We start from the raw sequence: 20,866 nt of genomic DNA, 5'->3' as shown, positions 1-20,866 counted from the left end.
AATTTCCGTGTTGAATGTTTGAGACTGATCATAAACTGAATCTCGCGCATGGATTCTCGCGAGATTTCATCATGGCGGCGAATTCAATAAAATGTTTACAAAATTTCTCGAAATAAACACCGTTTTCTCCACAAATCCATTCATGGTTATTGTTTTAAAGTGATCTAAGGAACCAGTTAATGTTAGTTTTCACGTATCTGTTGTTTTTATTGTAAAAGAAATTGAAATGTCTTCATAATGGTTATCCGAATTTAGATACTTTTTTGCCAATCTGACATTTTTGACAGTGCTTTGAGTGCATTCCATGTACATCAAACACCATACGCCATGTACACCTTGCACAGACAATGTAATATGTTATCAGTCATGCAGTGGCTTCATTGATTGTCATTGTCTTCTTCTTCCTTATACAGTAATCGAGCTCCAATTGGCATGATTGGGGCTAACTTAATCATCTGGTGTTGCCAATTGTCTTTCAGCTCAGTTGATTTACCATGGAATCAGATGACAACGAAGATGCCTCTCCACCTTCTTCACCGCAAAGGCCAGCTCCACCTCCTCGTATTGACGGAAGGGACATCCCTGTTGATCAACAACTGAGGGAAGCTATAAACATTCTGAAAAATGGTAATTGAATTGAACTTAGACACAAAGTATTGGTATGAGACTGTAGCTTTGCAAATAGTGTCAGGTGTATTTGTTCCCAAGCCAATACGACAATCAAGATGTACAGACCGGGGGAGCTGGCTGTACGTACCCATAAGTCTTTGCGGTAGTCTCGCGCGTACCGGATATAACCTATCAAGCTTTTCTCCTTCAGAGAAATACTGCGTTGCGCTCAACTGCCAATTATGCATTAGTCTGGTGGACACGAGGTTGGCCTTAAACTTGCTTGAAATCGAAAATTTGGACAACACACGTGTACTACAGCGCAAACGGCAGCATTCTGACATATAGAAACATGTGGTCTGATTCTATTTTTACTTGTCATTTAGTGATCACGCGTCCAACCTCGTATGCAGGGTAATGTGGCTTTCTCATTGGTCGAACGTTAATTTTGTTCACAGCCTTATAAGGCACTTGAGCGCAACGCAGTATTTCTCTGAAGGAGAAAAGCTTGATGGGTTATATCCGGTACGCGCGAGACTACCGCAAAGACTTATGGGTACGTACAGCCAGCTCCCCCGGTCTGTACATCTTGATTGTAGTATGTGTCTTCTTTATTATCAATAAAGAGGTACAGGTTTTTATGACAGAACCTCATCAGGTCAAATTGACTGTATTCTTTATTATCAATAAAGAGGTACAGGTTTTAATGACAGAACCTCATCAGGTCAAATTGACTGTATTCTTTATTATCAATAAAGAGGTACAGGTTTTAATGACAGAACCTCATCAGGTCAAATTGACTGTATTGTATTATTGTTTCAAGGCATACCAGGCATTAAAGGCACTGTTTCATTGCATTTCTTTCTTTCGGCAACACGATATCTGTCGTCAAAATCATTTTGCAATGAAAACTCTTCAATTGTATGTTGCTCTTTTCAGACAAGTCTGGCAGAAGAACGTTTCGAGGCAAAGTGGACCTGCAGACAGCATTCGAAACAATCTACAGCCTGTCCAGTGATCATGGCGTGACAGATGAGATGATGGGGGAGATACTGGACATTGCAGCTTGTGGAAAGTATGGTACGTCACTTCTTGCTCTGATTAGGATGGTTTGATAATTAGTTGTCAAATGTAAGTCTGTGACAGTTCATGTACATTTGTACATTGATGTGACTCCAGGAACTGATAAAGCCTGAATGTGTCATTGGAGCAACGCAACAGCCCAACATTAGGAATGATTGGGCACCTTTGGCCAGGCACTTTCAAAAATTAGACAGCCAGCTCTATTGAGAGCGAGAAAAGGAGGAGAAAGTCTGTTTGTTTGTTGGGTGGACTGTCACTCCACTTTGACTTCGGACCTTAGGAGGTCACATAAGGATTAAGTTATACCACTCAACCCCACTTGCAATTTTATTGCAAGATAGTGATAGTTTGAATCCATAGTATGCACATCTTTTATGCAAATTTCTTTGCAGCTGACACTGTCTGTTCCAAGTTGGTGAAATCATTGATCCCTCGAATGGCGGTACCGTCAGGTCTGGTTGTATCAGCAGTTTCCTGGATCGGGACAACATACCCTTCACAAGCAGTCAAGGTAAGTCAAGTCTTCGAAGAAAGTTTGTGTAAAAATGAGATTTAAAAGAATTCGAATGTTTATATTCCTGTCTATTTACTCTCTCTTCTCAAAAACTAAACATCTTAATCTCTAATTTCTTTCCCAGGTGTTGATAATACGTTGGATGGTGCTAATATTTGATCGTATTGAAGACGTTGCCAAGCTACAAGCTCTCTACGGACCGCTGTTCTACTTCACTCAAAGTAAAGCCATTGTAAGCAAAACTCTCGATAATTTTCAACATTTCTCAAACAGTCAGATATGTGAATTAGACACCACGTTTAAGTTTTTGGTATCTAGGTAAAAAGTTCCCAGTTGAAAGTCGGCATAGTGACATTCTCAAACCAGATAAATTTCATTCCGTTCGAGTGCTGCATGCGCATGAATATCATCTTTGATTTAATTTTCTGTTATTTTCTATTACAGTGTCCCTACGTCTGCCATCTCCTGTACCTGCTGACTCGGAAAGAAGACGTCTCGCTTCACCGGATACGACATCTTCTAAACCTTCAACAGAAAATATATGTGGTATGTGGAGCAAACCTGAGAATGTTCAAATTGAAAGAAATTTTGATAAAGGTGTAAAGCATTGAAGTCGTTCTCAAATTATGTGGAATGAATTCAAGAATCGGCTATTGCCACTTGGTACATTCAACTGGCCTGAAGTGTCCAAGTGTAGTGCAGGATCTGCGCTTTTAGGTTACAACTGAAAGGTTACAACTGAAAGGTTTCTGGATTCAGCTGATGAATGTATTAAAAGCGCTTAAAGACAGTACAGTTGTACAGTATAAAGCGCTATGTAAGCACTTACATTTCATTTGTTTAAATTAGTTGTCTTTCTTACAGGGATCACAATCTCACATCATGGGCCTTCTCTCAATCTACAAGTTATACTGCCCCTCCATTGTGAATATCGTCGTACCTAAAGGACGCAAATCGTTCTTCCGCCAAGTGGATCGGAACTGGGCGTTAGCGATCCAGCAGGTCATGGAGCGTCACGAGGCGCAGACCAGTATACATGAACGAACACAGGTCGATGCTGATGATCTTTTATCACAGGTAAGCCCTTTGGCTTATTACTAATAATCCAAGTTTACAGCTATTCAGTATTATATGTAGTTCTTCAGGAGGTGACTGTGATCTTTATGCTTTTAAGTCGAAGAGACGTCGTATTGAAGTCATACCATTCGCACATTACTAATAATCCCAGTTTACAGCTATTCAGTATTATGTGTAGTACTTCAGGATGTGACTGTGATCTTTATGCTTTTCAGTCAAAGAGACGACGTATTGAAGTCATACCATTCGCACAGTCTTCCATCATGAACATGGCCAAACAGAAGTCGACATCTCCGAGTGACACTGACCCTGTGCCGATGCAGCACATCAATTCGTTTGAGCAGTTGGTGGAGTCGATGGACAGGATTGAGGTGAGAATTAGTCTCTTGTAGGACTGAACTATAAGTCCTATGATAGTTAAGTTGGTTGAGTCAATGGACAGGATTGAGGTGAGAATTAGTCTCTTGTAGGACTGAACTATAAGTCCTATGATAGTTAAGTTGGTTGAGTCGATGGACAGGATTGAGGTGAGAATTAGTCTCTTGTAGGACTGAACTATAAGTCCTATGATAGTTAAGCAATGTCTTGACATTAGAGGGTCTACTTGGGGACGAAACTGATGGACGCAGTCCCTCTCATGTCATTAGTTGTCAACGTATTCACGACCTCACCACATAAAGATTTGGACCTAACTGTTGATATTGTTTCAGTGGCCCAGTCAAAGTGGAAGTGTGTTGAAGAATAGGTATCTCCAGCACGTGGTTGCCTGCAACCCAGACCAGATATTCAACACAAGATTCCAGTACTGGTTGGGGAACACATTACAAGATGGTAAGGGAACACATTGCACGTCGCCCGCATTGACAAAGAGGTTAACATTTTACAATAAAGTGCTATTTCATGCCCTGCTTTTCAAATGTACCCAAATACTATAGACTGTGACACTCATGGATATTATTTGCCCGTTCAGAAAAAAAGTTTTTTCAACATTGCTATCCACTGCTCTGCATGGGCTGGCCAAAAAAATGCTTCTATGGTAAAAGTTAGTGCAGACCATAAACAATAAAGTTATATGATATATAACTTTTAAATTCTTGATTCCAGAGGTTCTCCTTCATCCGTACGGGAACAGAGGCGAGAAATTGCTATGGGCTCTCTCAAGCTTTGCAGACTTCATTCAAGAGGGCGTACCTGTCGTCGAGTCGTTCTTGATCAAATATATGAACTCGTTGAATTCTACCCGGTTGAAGCCGTCCCTCCTTGCCCTGTTAAAGAGGTTGCGGCTGCATTCGTTTCCCAGTAAGTCTGTTTTAATAGAATGAGTCAACAGAATTGTATCGATCTGTGTAGTAAAGTGCTGCAGAATTAGGGTTTGCTGACACTGTGACTTGAAAGCAAAAGTTGACTTATCTCACAGCTCACGAGTCACTTTAGGTCTGCCGAGCAAACCTACTTCAAAGATTTTAACCCCTGTTACATTTCTTTTCCTCTCTTTTCAGTATTGCATGATCTTATTCTGGAGCCATTACGGAATCTTTTCTTTTCATCATCTGTTTATGTAAAGGTAGGTCTAGTTTCTGCAAGTTACTGTGGTGTAGTGACTCTGACTCATGTTCAAGAGATCGGTGGTTCAGTCCCCAATGTCAGCATAAGACTGGAGGCAGGTCTTTGTCTGACCCGCCTCTCTCCACCCAGGTGTATAAATGGGTGCCAGTCAGAAATGCTGAGGTCTTGGGGCTGGTTGTGCAGCTCATTAGAGGTCAACTGACTGGTTTCATGACTGACAAAGTAAAGGTGTAAAGTCGTATGATAACCAAAATCGTAGTTGATGTAATTTGTTTCTTCTCATTTCTTCATTTCAGTGCCAAATTTTAGTTTGTATTACTGAGTTGTTTGAGAACTACTTGACGACGGAAATATCGCGGTATCAGCGTGCAGCACTAAAACAGACAGTGTCTCCGGAGAAATCAGTCGATATACCAGATTTGTAAGTATGCTTCACTCATTCTAAACAGCGTTGACCAGGTTTAAAGTCATCAAAATAAAATCTAATGGTCATAAACCAAAATTGTACATGAATTGTATATAAGATGAGAGAATGTTGTATCCCACACGTCCGCAATTGCCTAACAAGGTGTCCTTCTCTCTTCCAGTTACTCAGTTTTCCAGGAAGAAGTCGAAGAACTCAAACCATACAAGATTCTCAAAGACACGATGGCCTACATGTTGGACATCTGTAGCCTCGCCATTCAGGCTGAAGGGTGCCACGTGCTGCTCTCAAACTGTGTATTCAACCTTTTGGATGTGGTGAGCATTATCCGTGATACAGTTTTGAACCACTATCTTTAAGTTAATACATGTATTAGTTTAAAAATATAGTTAACAGCTTGGTTTCATTTGTGACTCGCTCTACCAAAACTAGGCACTTGTCGCATCTGAACTCGACAGGTTGATACGGACTTGTTGTTAATTTCCCTGTTGTAGACCTTTTGTGAAATCTATTACAAACTGATTTGGTCACATTTCACAAAAGGTCTACAATAGGGAATGAACAAGTCCGTATCAACCTGTCAAGTTCAGATGCGACAAGTGCCTAGTTTTGGTAGAGCGGGTCACATTTGTTCTATCTTTGGCCTCATCTTAAGTGCACTTCTGTTAATTTGAAGTAGTTTAAACTAAGAAACAAAACTAACTACTGTAAATGTTGTCTGTCTGGTTTTCGACTTTTGGATATCAAACTTTGAGAAATCATTGATGACCAATCGTTTTCTCATTATTTCCAGATTGTCTCAGTCTTCCCCAAGTACCGTGTTCCATTTGTGTTGCTGCCACCAACTTTGTGCATCTACAGCCCTCTCTTGTCCAACAATGGACTGACGTTGGCCCGGCTGTGTGAAAACATGATCCTGTAAGTTTGAAAGTTTGATGTCGATGATGAAATTGGTTGTTGTCCATAAACAATTGCCTCCATGCAGCTGGTCTTGGAGGCATGTTTTGGTTGTTGTCCATAACCATTTGCCTCCATGCAGCTGGTCTTGGAGGCATGTTTTTGGTTGTTGTCCATAACCATTTGCCTCCATGCAGCTGGTCTTGGAGGCATGTTTTTGGTTGTTGTCCATAACCATTTGCCTCCATGCAGCTGGTCTTGGAGGCATGTTTTTGGTTGTTGTCCATAACCATTTGCCTCCATGCAGCTGGTCTTGGAGGCATGTTTTGGTTGTTGTCCATAACCATTTGCCTCCATGCAGCTGGTCTTGGAGGCATGTTTTTGGTTGTTGTCCATAACCATTTGCCTCCATGCAGCTGGTCTTGGAGGCATGTTTTTGGTTGTTGTCCATAACCATTTGCCTCCATGCAGCTGGTCTTGGAGGCATGTTTTTGGTTGTTGTCCATAACCATTTGCCTCCATGCAGCTGGTCTTGGAGGCATGTTTTGGTTGTTGTCCATAACCATTTGCCTCCATGCAGCTGGTCTTGGAGGCATGTTTTGGTTGTTGTCCATAACCATTTGCCTCCATGCAGCTGGTCTTAGAGGCATGTTTTGGTTGTTGTCCATAACCATTTGCCTCCATGCAGCTGGTCTTGGAGGCATGTTTTGGTTGTTGTCCATAACCATTTGCCTCCATGCAGCTGGTCTTGGAGGCATGTTTTGGTTGTTGCCCATAACCATTTGCCTCCATGCAGCTGGTCTTGGAGGCATGTTTTGGTTGTTGTCCATAACCATTTGCCTCCATGCAGCTGGTCTTGGAGGCATGTTTTGGTTGTTGTCCATAACCATTTGCCTCCATGCAGCTGGTCTTGGAGGCATGTTTTGGCTTAGTCGTCTTCCTGGTGGCTGCCAATCTTTGACATTTTGAGAGGATGTGCTTTTGAACACGTCTTTTTGAACATTGCAAAGTTTTCAAGTAATGTCCGGGTGTCGGTATTCTAATACATTGTACATGAGATTCTAGGTAATGTATCCATTCTCACATGCCTTTGTAAGAAATGTAAATTTTCGGATCTTTTTCATGGACATCCTTTTCTTTATTTCAAGGTGCCGGAAGGCCTTCCAGGATTTGAAAGAATCCGAAATCTCAAATGAGGAGTTCCCAGAATCGCAGCGAGGCTTTGATGAAATCCTGACGTTCAACGGATACATACGTAACATCATGGACGCATTGTGGTTGTGTCGCGCCTTCACCGTAACCGAGGACTATTCGATATTCCAGTTGGACCCCGATCTGATTCGCAAAATGACCATACCTCGTCCAAGTCATTGTTATAGTATCTACCGGAGTCCGGCAATGATAGGCTTTGCATGGGATTTTCTCACTTTGGTGTGTATTCATTTAATTCCATATTCTATTGCACAACATGCAGCTACAGTGAGACCTCCCTAAGCACACACCTCTCTATTAAGGACAACCTCTCTAGTAAGGACACTAGTTCTGGTCCGAAATTGGTTGTTTTCATTCAATTTGACCTCTATAATCAGACACCCCTTGATTAAGGTCAGATTTTCTTTTCTATATCAACATGTTTTCTGTTTCAGACGCAGCCTCCAGATTCCAAAGCTGTTCCAGATGACCTAAGCGTAAGTTTCAATGTTAACTGTTGTCTTAATAACTCAGCCATCTGGTTGTGCCTTTTTCTTCAAGTGACCGATTTGTTTAAGTGGAAGTCATAAACAAACACAGCGTAACATTTCTCGATATAAATACAGAACTGGTCAAGATAATTTTCATGTGTTTTTATCCAACATGAGTCATACAGAGCTCACCATGGCCTGTGAGGTAAAGTTAAGACAACTTGCAGTCATTTTCATTCTATGAAACTGACACTGAAATGTAATTAAACTTTTTTCAGATTAACCCTATAGACAGCGATGTCAATCCCAGTGAGGTATACTTGAAGTACCTCAAGTCCGAAGGCATGGACAGCGTCTTCAAGTTCCTCTACAGCTTCAGTCGGAGGCTAAGCAAGACAGTCTGATGGACGAGGATTGTGTTGGAAGTAGGATTCTAATGAATTAGTGTCTTCAACTGCCTTTCTAGGACAGTACTACACTGGACTAATGTCTTCAACTGCCTTTCTTGGACAGTAGTATATTGGACTAGTGTCTTCAACTGCCTTTCTAGGACAGTACTACACTGGACTAATGTCTTCAACTGTCTTTCTTGGACAGTAGTATATTGGACTGGTGTCTTCAACTGCCTTTCTAGGACAGTACTACACTGGACTAATATCTTCAACTGCCTTTCTTGGACAGAAGTATATTGGACTAGTGTCTTCAACTGCCTTTCTAGGACAGTTCTACACTGGACTAATGTCTTCAACTGCCTGTCTTAGACAGTAGTATATTGGACTGGTGTCTTCAACTGCCTTTCTAGGACAGTACTACACTGGACTAATGTCTTCAACTGCCTTTCTTAGACAGTAGTATATTGGACTAGTGTCTTCAACTGCCTTTCTAGGACAGTACCACACTGTACTAATGTCTTCAACTGCCTTTCTTGGACAGTAGTATATTGGACTAGTGTCTTCAACTGCCTTTCTAGGACAGTACTACACTGCCTTTCTAGAATAGATCTTGAATAGATCCAAGTTGTGTAAGATAGTAAAGACATATATAAGCAACTTTGTATAACTGAATCTGCCTCCCCCTGGCACCTCACCCTTTAATCTCCCTTCAACAAGTAATATGAGACTCGTCTTATAGCATTTCATTGGGCAGGCAGGGGGAGGATAGAGCTGATTATGTAAATAGAACACTGAAAATGATTTGTAAATAAAGATGTATTGAGAAATACGTTTGTTGTTCTGACAATACAATAGGCCTTATGTACTGGTAGTGCTCAACCAGCTTAAAAACAAGACAGTACCAGCATGGCAGACGCACTACACAGGAGCCAAAGTGAACTGGAATATGTTGCAGTATTGGAAGACTCCACCAAAACCTCCTCAAAGAAGTTGTTTTTTCAATGCTACTCGAGTTGGAGTTAAATCTACCATTGCATCCTGATGTGGTGTGTAGTGTTTGGGAGGTACCAGGTCCCAGAAACTGGCTCCCAGTAATGTACTTGGCCTTGGGAAGTTCGATCTGTGATCTCGCCACGACTTGGTCCTCAATGATCTGCCCAACCATGATTGTGACCAGGTAATGGTATAAGGCTTGCGAGGTACCCACTACCAAGGCACCATCTAAAAGTGCCAAGGGTTGCAGTAATGTACTTGTGATGAGGTCATCGATTCAACTTCCCAACTAGGCCGTCTCTGATATGCCCTATGTTGATTGTGACCAGATGCAGTGCTTGGGAGGTACCCAGGTAGCACCTTCACTAAGGGTCATCAGTGCTGTACATGAGAGGTACTAGAAATCAATCTCCCTGGCGCCGGTCAAATGTCCAATTTACATGCACCCGCTGAAATTGTCACGACATAGTCCCCAGAGACAGTAGGTCGAGTGAGGCTACCCGATGATCACCGTTGACGACGCTTGGAGCATGGGAGAATGACTAGATATTTGTACTAACTGTAACAATAGTTTAAAACATACGGAAGCGTATTAGTGCCAACAAAAAAAATAAAAAACTAACTCATACGTACGGCTTATTATCGCATTCGTTTGATTTATTGACTCATACGTACGACTTGTTATCTCATACGTACGACTTATTATCTTATACGTACGACTTTTATCTCATACGTACGACTTATCATCCCATACGTACGACTTGTTATCTCATACGTACGACTTATTATCTCATACGTACGACTTGTTATCTCATACGTACGACTTATTATCTCAGACGTACGACTTATTATCTTATACGTACGACTTATCATCTTATACGTACGACTTAATTATTATCTCATACGTACAACTTGTTATCTCATACGTACGACTTGTTATCTCACACGTACTACTTGTTATCTCATACGTACGACTTGTTATCTCATACGTACCAGTTACTATACGCCATACGGATCTGGTTCTGTCGAATTCTAAAATGGCGGACGCCGTTGGTGACAAGGTGCGCGTCTATTTCTATCTGGGGCTCAATTACAAAGAGATTATAAAAACACTAGCTCATGTCGACGGCATCATACTCAGTCTCCGGACCTTGAACCGGATCCTCTCCAAGTCTGGCTTATGCAGACGCAAGAATAAGGCTGACATACTTGACGTTGCTTTGTTTATAATGAAAGATTTGGAGGCGGCAAGGAAACTTCATGGTTACAAGTTCATGCACTTGAAGTGCATACAAAACGGCCTTGTAATGTAATGTAAAATTTATATAGAGCGCCTTACCACCGTGAAAAAACGTGTTCAAGGCGCTACTCCTCAAAAAGCTCCACGGAATAGCCATGCCTTCAGCTGACGCTTGAAGGAGAAAATATTGGTACTTTGGATTGATTTGATTTCAGAGGGGAGCTGGTTCCATAGGAAGGGGGCACATGCAGAAAAGGCTCTGTCGCCATACGAGGTCCTGGTGCGTTTTGCTAGCAACCTGACACTAGATGAGGACCTCGTATGACGAACAGTTTTTTCGAGAGGTAGATGGAGATAACCAGGGGCCAGTCCGTGGAGCACCTTGAAACAGTGAAGTAGCACCTTGAACTGAACACGTGCCTCAATCGGAAGCCAGTGCAGTTCTTTTAGCACGGGTGTGATATGCTCACGCTTCCGTTTTCTACTGACCAGCCTCGCAGCTCGATTCTGTAACAGTTGGAGAGGAACAAGGGATCGTTTAGGCAATCCGTATAGTAGCCCGTTATTGTAATCAAGTTTTGACGTGACAAGGGCATGAACAAGCCGCTCAGTACAAGGCTGATTAAGATACTTTCTGATCCTACCTATCTTATATAAGCTAAAATTGGCGGCCTTGCAAACATTTTTTATCTGAGCTTGCATGCTCATGCCCTCATCCAGCCAAACACCAAGATCCTTCACATGCTTGACTTAGGGACCCAGACTCCATTTACAGTGATACCTTGAACTGAACCTGTCCTTCTTAGCGATACAATGTTCAGCATATCCGTCTTTGGAGCATTTAAAGCAAGTTTGTTTGCAACAAGCCAATCCCCAACCCCCGATATGCAATCCTCAGTGCGGGAAACAACCACACCACTCTCCAACATCACCACACCTCATGAAATTTATAAGTTGGTTGTCGTCAGCGTACAATTGAAAAGGAATGGTCCAGTTCCGCATGACATCACCAAGTGGCAAGTTGTAGATGGTGAAGAGAATGGGTCCCAACACAGAGCCCTGAGGCACACCGAAGTGAAGGGAGATCGGCTCAGAGCAACAACCACCAACAGCAACCGACAGTGTCCTGCCATGGAGATAGGATGAAAACCACCTCAACACAGTGTCTTTTAGACCAAGTCTCTGCTGCAACCTGTCAATGAGAATACTGTGGTCGACAGTATCGAATGCGGCAGAGAGATCAAGAAGGACAAGAATTGCCTCATTTCCATTGTCCATGCCTGTAAGAATGTCATCCGTAATCTTCAGTAGAACTGTCTCGGTGCTATGGCACTTACGGTATGCAGACTGATTGGTATCAAACAGACCATTCGACGACATGTGCTCATGCAAACGACAAGCCACCACCTTTTCAACGAGCTTTGATACAAAGGTGAGATTGGAAACTGGCCGATAATTGCTGAGGATGTCTTTATCAAGAGATGGTTTCTTTATCAGAGGCTTCACCTGAGCAAACTTGAGAGTAGGCGGAACGTAGCCACACTCGACACCTCAGTTTGTTTTTCTCCTCTCCGGCCATCACCTGAAACAATAAACGTAGGCCTATACAATCTTGATCAGTAACCCGCACCGCCAACTTCGATATATATATTTTCAAACTCAGAATATTGAATATAAATATAGGCCCTATATATGTTGAATAAAAGACGAGAGTGTGTCGGTTCTTGAGGCTTGAGATTTATAACTACACAGTTGTGTCACTTCATTCCATGATCCTCATCTAGATATGATCGGCCTAGGCCTATAAGAGACATCGTTTGTACAGACTACAGGGGCGGATCCAGCGTAGCTGGACGGGGGGGGGGGGGGCTCTATTGAGGGCGAAGCCCGAATATGTGAGCACCGCAGGCGCGAACTTTGGCGGGGGGTCTAGGCCTAATGGGGGACCTCCTCCACAAAAAATTTGAAACTGAGATGCTCTCAATCTCGTGCGTTTCCCAGGTATCTGAGAGACAATATTAATATTGGGCGTTCTCTTCATATTGACCTGGCCATCTGGACTGACAATACCTACCAAACTGTACAGATGCTGAGCTAATCAGAGCCGATCGACAGGACAAGCAAAAATCGGTGCGCACGTGGTGAGAATCAAAATGGCGGCTATACGCGTAGCGTAGCGGAGGCCCTCTGGTGGCGAGACTGAGAGTCCACATGTATTCAACTACGTATGAGATAATAACTCATACGTATGAGATAATAACTCATACATATGAGATAATAAGTCGTACGTATGAGATAATAACTCATACGTATAAGATAATAACTCATACGTATGAGATAATAAGTCGTACGTATGAGATAATAAGTCGTACGTATGAGATAATAAGTCGTACATATTGAGATAATAACTCATACGTATGAGATACTATCTTATACGTATGAGATAATAAGTCGTACGTATGAGATGATAAGTCGTACGTATGAGATATTATCTCATACGTATGAGATAATAACTCATAGATGATAAGTCATACGTATGAGATAATAACTCATACGTATGAGATAATATCTCATACGTATGAGATAATAAGTCGTACGTATGCGATGATAAGTCGTACGTATGAGTTATTATCTCATATGTATGAGATACTAACTCAAACGAATGAGATAGAAAGTCGAACGAATGAGATAGAAAGTCGAACGAATGCGATACTAACTCGAACGAACGACTTAATTAGTCGTACGTATGAGATAGTTTTTAATTTTTTTTTGTTGGCACTAATATACGGAAGCGTATTAGTGCCAACAAAAAAAATAAAAAACTAACTCATACGTACGACCTATTATCGCATTCGTTTGACTTATTGACTCATACGTACGACTTGTTATCACATACGTACGACTTATTATCTTATACGTACGACTTATCATCTCATACGTACGACTTATCATCTCATACGTACGACTTATTATCTCATACGTATGAGATATTATCTCATACGTATGAGTTATTATCTCATACGTACGACTTGTAATCTCATACGTACGACTTGTTATCTCATACGTACGACTTGTTATCTCATACGTACGCCTTGTTATCTCATACGTACGACTTGTTATCTCATACGTACGACTTGTTATCTCATACGTACGACTTGTTATCTCATACCTACGACTTGTTATCTCATACGTACCAGTTACTATACGCCGTACGGATCTGGTTCTGTCGAATTCTAAAATGGCGGACGCCGTTGGTGACAAGGTGCGCGTCTATTTCTATCTGGGGCTCAATTACAAAGAGATTATAAAAACACTAGCTCATGTCGACGGCATCATACTCAGTCTCCAGACCTTGAACCGGATCCTCTCCAAGTCTGGCTTATGCAGACGCAAGAATAAGGCTGACATACTTGACGTTGCTTTGTTTATAATGAAAGAGGTGGAGGCGGCAGGGAAACTTCATGGTTACAAGTTCATGCACTTGAAGTGCATACAAAACGGACTTGTCGTCACTCAGAATGAAGTTCGTTATCTACAACATATCATCGATCCTGAGGGAGTTGCATACAGGCGACGGAACAGGCTGAGAAGGCGCCTTTATCAAAACCCGGGACCCGACTTCGCTTGGCACATTGATGGGTATGACAAGTTAAAACCGTTCGGCATATGCATCAATGGGTGCATTGATGGTTTTTCCAGATTCCTCGTGTGGCTTGAAGCCTATCGTACAAACAGTGATCCGGCCGTTATCGCGAGTTACTTCATGCAAGCAATTCGAAGTCGAAGGGGTTGCCCGAAAAGGCTAAGGATGGATCCAGGTACTGAGAATGGACATGTCGCAGATATGCAGAGGTTCATGAGACATGACCACGTTGATGAGTTCAGCAGGCGAAGTGTCATATTTGGATCAAGTAACCACAATCAAAGAATCGAGTGCTGGTGGTCAATGAATCGAAGACAAAATGCTCAGTTTTGGATGAATCTGTTCCAAGAAATGAAAGAAAACGACGACTTCTCAGGTGACCGCTTGGACAAATGTTTGACCCAATTTTGCTTCATGCAATTAATTCAGGTAAGCCCTGGTCCAGAAAGTCTTATTAGCTTTACCGCCGAGTTCATAGCTAGTTACCGGTACATGTAGGCCTACCGGTAAGTGGGGGTGAGATCGGTGCATGACAACACTTCATTGATGTTTAACTCACCCAAAGATGAGTACAAAATACATAAATAGATAGAAGAGGAAATTATATTATCAATGCAGAGTGTTGTGAACAGATAACCTATACACATCTCTTTCTTTTCCAGAACGATCTTGACGAGCTTGTCCACTTGTGGAATTGTCACAGAATTCGTCCCTGTCGTAATCAAATAGCGCCTAGTGGTAGACCGCTGATGATGTACAACCTACCACATCTCGTCGGGGGAGAAAGCCAAATTTGCGCGGTAACGGACCAACAGGTAGATACATGCCTCACAGAATGCACACCCAAGGGCCGTCTTCCTTGCGACGAAGACGTTTTTGACTTGTCGTGCCTATTAATGGCAGAAGCTGGCTTGTCTCCCCCGACAACCCCCACGGAGGGGCTTTTGTTGTACCGATACCTAAGAAATGAAATTCTTACAAATCTTTGAGGTTGCTGTGTCTCGCTTCCAAGGCACAATCACTAACTGATCCAAAAACTGACTGGTAGGCCTTCTTCCAAGGTATGCAAGGCTGACGACGTCTGGGGAATGTCCCTCTCACGGCAAACCTGAAACTTTCATGTCCTTGTAGCTGCCGTATCAGTTGTTCAGGTGCGAGAGGGACTTATAGCGACTTTTAACGTGATGTGTGTACTTATTCATGTATAATATATTCACATAGTGGTATTACGATTGTTATAAAATGAACAAAGTAAGGCATGCACTGAAAAACATGTTTAAGTTTACTTTTCCAAAGTTGGTAATGTAGAAAAGTGTGCTAAACCTCAGAAGAAGGTGATGATGATTACAGGATGATTACAGGATTTCAACTGTGGCTCTGTCAGGACAAAAATGCTGGATGCTCTCCCAGCCATTTTAAAACTATCTACTGTGTTCCCAAACTACCGGTACGATTACCGGGATGTTGCCGCCTGCTCTACCAATCAATCAATGGTACGACTTAATACAATTGTGTATAACACCAAGAATATATATTCTTGATAATACCAAGAATATATTACCTATGAGTAATATGTCAAGAATTTATGATAATACACATCCATACCGATCGTCTGACAACCAAGAATTTCAGAACAGTAACAAAAACAAGTATAGAAAATGCGTTTTATTGGTAATGGGACTCGGCATTCCTTTCAGCAAACAATATGCCATCAACAAAATAAGTCAGCTACTTTAATAGTTGATGGCACAGATAATTACATGTACAAACAATAGGGTGGGGGGCTCTCTTTGCACCCCCTACCAAACACAACCAAAATAGGTCAACCATTAATCTTGGCATATAAGGTACAATTACAAACAACGATTAGATTGAACACAGGGTGGGGGGGGGGGCTCTCTTTGCACCCCCTACCAAACACAACCAAAATAGGTCAACCATTAATCTTGGCATATAAGGTACAATTACAAACAACGATTAGATTGAACACAGGGTGGGGGGGGGGGGCTCTCTTTGCACCCCCTACCAAACACAACCAAAATAGGTCAACCATTAATCTTGGCATATAAGGTACAATTACAAACAACGATTAGATTGAACACAGGGTGGGGGGCTCTCTTCGCACCCCCTACCAAACACAACCAAAATAGGTCAACCATTAATCTTGGCATATAAGGTACAATTACAAACAACGATTAGATTGAACACAGGGTGGGTGGGGGGGGGGCTCTCTTTGCACCCCCTATACCAAAGACAACCAAAATAGGCCAACCATTAATCTTAGCCCAGGTAATGATACTTTTAAAACACATATTGCAGCCATACACATTGGCATTTATTGTGGAGAGGACTCAAAAGGCTCATGAAAATATCCCTAAAACCGTTGATAAGGAAAACACAATGTGCCTACGCCATGTCCATTTTGTACGACTCTGGATTGTCGAGCACCGATTTCAATTCCATCCGAAAATCCGGGTAGGTTTGATAGGTGCTCGGCAATTCCAGAGTCGGACATGGACCACACGTTCTGAATATTGGACGCCGTTCGACTCCCTCAAGTCGGCTGAAGGTAACGTTGATCCCATCAACTACGATACTGTCGGCCCCCGTCATTAACCTCAAAAAACCTTTCAAAGATGCTTCGTCAAGTGCAGAAATGAATCGCTTAAGGAATGAAAAAGTATTTCGTTCGGCCCTTGTTGTTGTTATAGCCCTCAGCAACTTGTTTAGTCGTCTTGGTGTTGGCCTCCTTACCTCGTACATCTCTGTTATTTGCGTACAAGTGGGTAGCTTTGGTTGAAGAGTATCTCTTGAAACTTCCGCCATTTTATCCAATATGTACATTGGCTTTTGAATTATTTCCTTATGGGCGATCTGTATCAGGGTGCCTCTGATGTTTTCTGAGGGTATCGAGGTGTACCCAAAGCGATCCATAGCTCTTCAAACATTTCTTGGTTCTCTTCATCTAACGTCCCCGCCATGGCCTCCTTCACAACATCTCGGTCTACCCCACTTAGGTACGTCATGAACGATTCATACAAACATTCCGGTGTCACCTGCTGCTCTCCTAGCACTAGGGCTACAGTAAAAGCTTTTGCAAGCATTAGTGGAAAGAAACCATGATCTATGTAACCCTTCATGAGAATTCTTCCAACGGCTTTCCATTCTTCATCTTGCCAGTGAGCCAATATAACAGGAACTCTGCATTCCTCCCCCTCTGAAGCACGTAAAAACAGTTCTTTCCAGAACAGAGAGTATGCATCCCTCGAAACGCCGCTACTGTCGATACCTCGCTCATCAATGAAAGAAAATCTGGTTGGTGAATCTACGATTTCAGAGTCCTTGAAATTTGTAACCATTTCCTCCATAAGTTTTGCCCTGTGGAGCGTTATTAAGGTTGAGCTGACGCCCATATAACTGGATCGATTGTCCAAGATCTCATGAAATGACGGTTCAACTTCAAGCGAGGGTTCAAAACCAAATGATAACGAGTGACTGGCAACTGACGCTGTAGGCATTCGTAAAGGTGATTCATAGTTTGAAGCCGGCGGATTGGCACCTGATGACGTAGGTAATGGCGAATTGTGATTGTCATCCAGTTTGGCAACTGATGCTGAAGGCTTTGGCGATGCTGAAGGCTTTGGCGATGCTGAAGGCTTTGACGATGCTGAAGGCTTGGACGATGGTGATTCATGGCTAGCCTTGGATGTACCTCTGGCGCGGAAATGAACTATATCAGGAAGTGTTGGTGGAAAATCTTCCATGGCAAGTATATTGGACTTAAAGCGGGGCGAAGTTGTTGTAGGTCTGTTCGGCTCTACAGTGTGTTCAGCGATTGGAGTGGATGTTGTTACAAGCTCGCAGCTTCCAACAAAAGGTAGCGTGTCGTCATCCTCCCAATAATGGTAGTCTGGACTTACTGGCCCTGTCTTTACTACTGTTGAGTTCGGACTAAACGAAATGATAGGCAGGTGATCATTTACCTCTTCTTCATCGTCGACCACACCGGCAACATCAGAACTTGTCTTTTCTATCAAACGAGTTGACAAGTACACCCTCACCAAACCCATTTTAACCTCTTCATAGATGTGCCCAACGGTTGCACCATCGGGAAGTTTCCCTTCCTGAAAATCGAGGATGTCGCATAATACATCCTCTATGCGACAAAATTTTGATTTGCCGTTTGTAAAGAAGAGATTCTTCGCCTCGGCGAGAAGCTCTTTCTTGCCAGAAGTCTTTAACATTGTCACTTTCCTCGTTCCTCCCCCCATTCGATTTCTGATCTGCTTCCCTTGATGCAGCCAGCCGATTTCGATCACCCGAGTGGTCTTTTTGTTCCCTTTTCCTTTGCTCTTGGTATTGTGCTCACTATCTTTCTTATCGTCGCTACCCTTTCCTCCTGCCGAATGCAATCCCATTTTTTCGCGGAGCTTAGTAAACAGTGTTCGCTTTTCATACTCGTGATCAACCCTTGTACTAGTGCCGGTTGCTTGATGCAAACTTCTGGATCCCTCATCAAATTTATAGTGACGAACGGCCAGTCGATCCCCTATGATCGGCACATAGGTACTCAGCTCTACATCACTCAACAGCTGGATATTCATGTGATCGATCTGCAATCAGAGGAAAAAGGATGCTGTCATTTCTTTCCTAATAATTAAACTACTGGTTTCTTTTTAGATAACGTAGTTTATTTGAATTAACTTTTTTATAATTCCTCCAGGGTTGTAATAACTGAATAAAGGGTTGTGACATTGGCTGTGTCTCTGGTATGACTGCTAATAGTTTTTGTGAAGGTGAACTTTATGTGATGGAAGACCTGCCCAAGAGCAGGGTTGCATTATCACTGGCCGGATCTCGGAGGTAGAATTTTTTGTGAATGACCAGTTGTGACAGAAGATATAAATAAAGCTAACACAACAGGCTATACCTGTGAGTCATTGCGCCTGTCGGCCTGTGTAACAGTCCCATGGCTGCTGGAATAGGGTGACAGAGGCTTATATACCGGCATCAACAATTTTATGCGAGGCCTGCATTGGCTACCTACCTTGTCTTTTTCCAATCGTTCTAAGACATCTTCCCCACATCTTTCCCTCATAAACTCCAGCCACATCAATTTGTTTTTCTCCTCTCCGGCCATCACCTGAAACAATAAACGTAGGCCTATACAATCTTGATCAGTAACCCGCACCGCCAACTTCGATATATATATTTTCAAACTCAGAATATTGAATATAAATATAGGCCCTATATATGTTGAATAAAAGAGGAGAGTGTGTCGGTTCTTGAGGCTTGAGATTTATAACTACACAGTTGTGTCACTTCATTCCATGATCCTCATCAAGATATGATCGGCCTAGGCCTGTAAGAGACATCGTTTGTACAGACTACAGGGGCGGATCCAGCGTAGCTGGATGGGGGGGGGGGGCTCTATTGAGGGCGAAGCCCGAATATGTGAGCACCGCAGGCGCGAACTTTGGCGGGGGGTCTAGGCCTAATGGGGGACCTCCTCCACAAAAGAATTTGAAACTGAGATGCTCTCAATCTCGTGCGTTTCCCAGGTATCTGAGAGACAATATTAATATTGGGCGTTCTCTTCATATTATTGGGCGTTCTCTTCATATTGACCTGGCCATCTGGACTGACAATACCTACCAAACTGTACAGATGCTGAGCTAATAAGAGCCGATCGACAGGACAAGCAAAAATCGGTGCGCACGTGGTGAGAATCAAAATGGCGGCTATACGCGTAGCGTAGCGGAGGCCCTCTGTGGCGAGACTGAGAGTCTACATGTATTCAACTACGTATGAGATAATAACTCATACGTATGAGATAATAACTCGTACGTATGAGATGATAAGTCGTACGTATGAGATAAAAGTCGTACGTATGAGATGATAAGTCGTACGTATGAGATGATAAGTCGTACGTATGAGATAATAACTAATACGTATGAGATAATATATTATACGTATGAGATGATAAGTCGTACGTATGAGATAATAACTCATACGTATGAGATAATAACTCATACGTATGAGATAATAAGTCGTACGTATGAGATAAAAGTCGTAAGTATGAGATAAAAGTCGTACGTATGAGATAAAAGTCGTACGTATGAGATGATAAGTCGTACGTATGAGATGATAAGTCGTACGTATGAGATAATAACTCATACGTATGAGATAATATATTATACGTATGAGATAATAAGTCGTACGTATGAGATGATAAGTCGTACGTATGAGATATTATCTCATACGTATGAGATAATAACTCATAGATGATAAGTCGTACGTATGAGATGATAAGTCGTACGTATGAGATAATAACTCATACGTATGAGATAATATCTCATACGTATGAGATAATAAGTCGTACGTATGAGATGATAAGTCGTACGTATGAGATAAAAGTCGTACGTATAAGATAATAAGTCGTACGTATGCGATAACAAGTCGTACGTATGAGTCAAAAAGTCAAACGAATGCGATAATAAGTCGTACGTATGAGTTAGTTTTTTATTTTTTTTGTTGGCACTAATACGCTTCCGTACTAATACGCTTCCGTAAAAACACCTATTTTGATGAATCTAAATTATCAACTTGAATCAGTACATGTTCTTTATTAATCAAATACAAAGTTTAATGATTCTTTTGTACTAGATATTTGTATAATCTAATAAAACCGTTTGCCGATGTTTCGCAAAGAATTTTTCCGGAACCGGAACTAATGGTTTGTTTAG

General features: G+C 42.1%; 1 protein-coding gene across 3 annotated transcripts; it reads left to right on the top strand.

The window, feature by feature from the left end:
* Positions 1–76: 76 nt before the first annotated feature.
* LOC135494752 (centromere protein I-like) lies at positions 77–9,037 on the top strand. 3 transcript variants are annotated; one of them, XM_064783020.1, is made up of 17 exons: positions 77–181; positions 480–627; positions 1,549–1,689; positions 2,085–2,203; positions 2,331–2,438; positions 2,651–2,752; positions 3,071–3,283; positions 3,499–3,654; positions 3,994–4,114; positions 4,388–4,582; positions 4,783–4,847; positions 5,146–5,270; positions 5,437–5,587; positions 6,067–6,191; positions 7,319–7,601; positions 7,817–7,858; positions 8,131–9,037. In XM_064783020.1, exons 2-17 carry the CDS (start codon positions 495–497, stop codon positions 8,254–8,256), a joined length of 2,205 nt encoding a protein of 734 aa, XP_064639090.1. In that variant the 5' UTR covers positions 77–181; positions 480–494; the 3' UTR covers positions 8,257–9,037. The 3 variants fall into 3 exon arrangements, with proteins under 3 accessions (XP_064639090.1, XP_064639087.1, XP_064639088.1); XM_064783017.1 differs by having other exon boundaries at positions 5,437–5,590; XM_064783018.1 differs by having other exon boundaries at positions 83–627; positions 5,437–5,590.
* The last annotated feature ends 11,829 nt before the right edge of the window (positions 9,038–20,866 follow it).

Source organism: Lineus longissimus, chromosome 10 (assembly GCF_910592395.1).
Source record: "Lineus longissimus chromosome 10, tnLinLong1.2, whole genome shotgun sequence".
NCBI lineage: Eukaryota > Metazoa > Nemertea > Pilidiophora > Heteronemertea > Lineidae > Lineus > Lineus longissimus.
Note: the sequence above shows the minus strand (reverse complement) of the source record. Positions and strands in the feature narration are given on the sequence as shown.

Bases quoted from the DNA above. Each gene is read 5' to 3' on its own strand.
- LOC135494752 (XM_064783017.1), top strand. From the start codon at position 495: ATGGAATCAGATGACAACGAAGATGCCTCTCCACCTTCTTCACCGCAA. The intron at 4,848-5,145 runs GTAGGTCTAGTT...TCTTCATTTCAG, and splicing joins CATCATCTGTTTATGTAAAG to TGCCAAATTTTAGTTTGTAT. The intron at 7,859-8,130 runs GTAAGTTTCAAT...AACTTTTTTCAG, and splicing joins CTGTTCCAGATGACCTAAGC to ATTAACCCTATAGACAGCGA.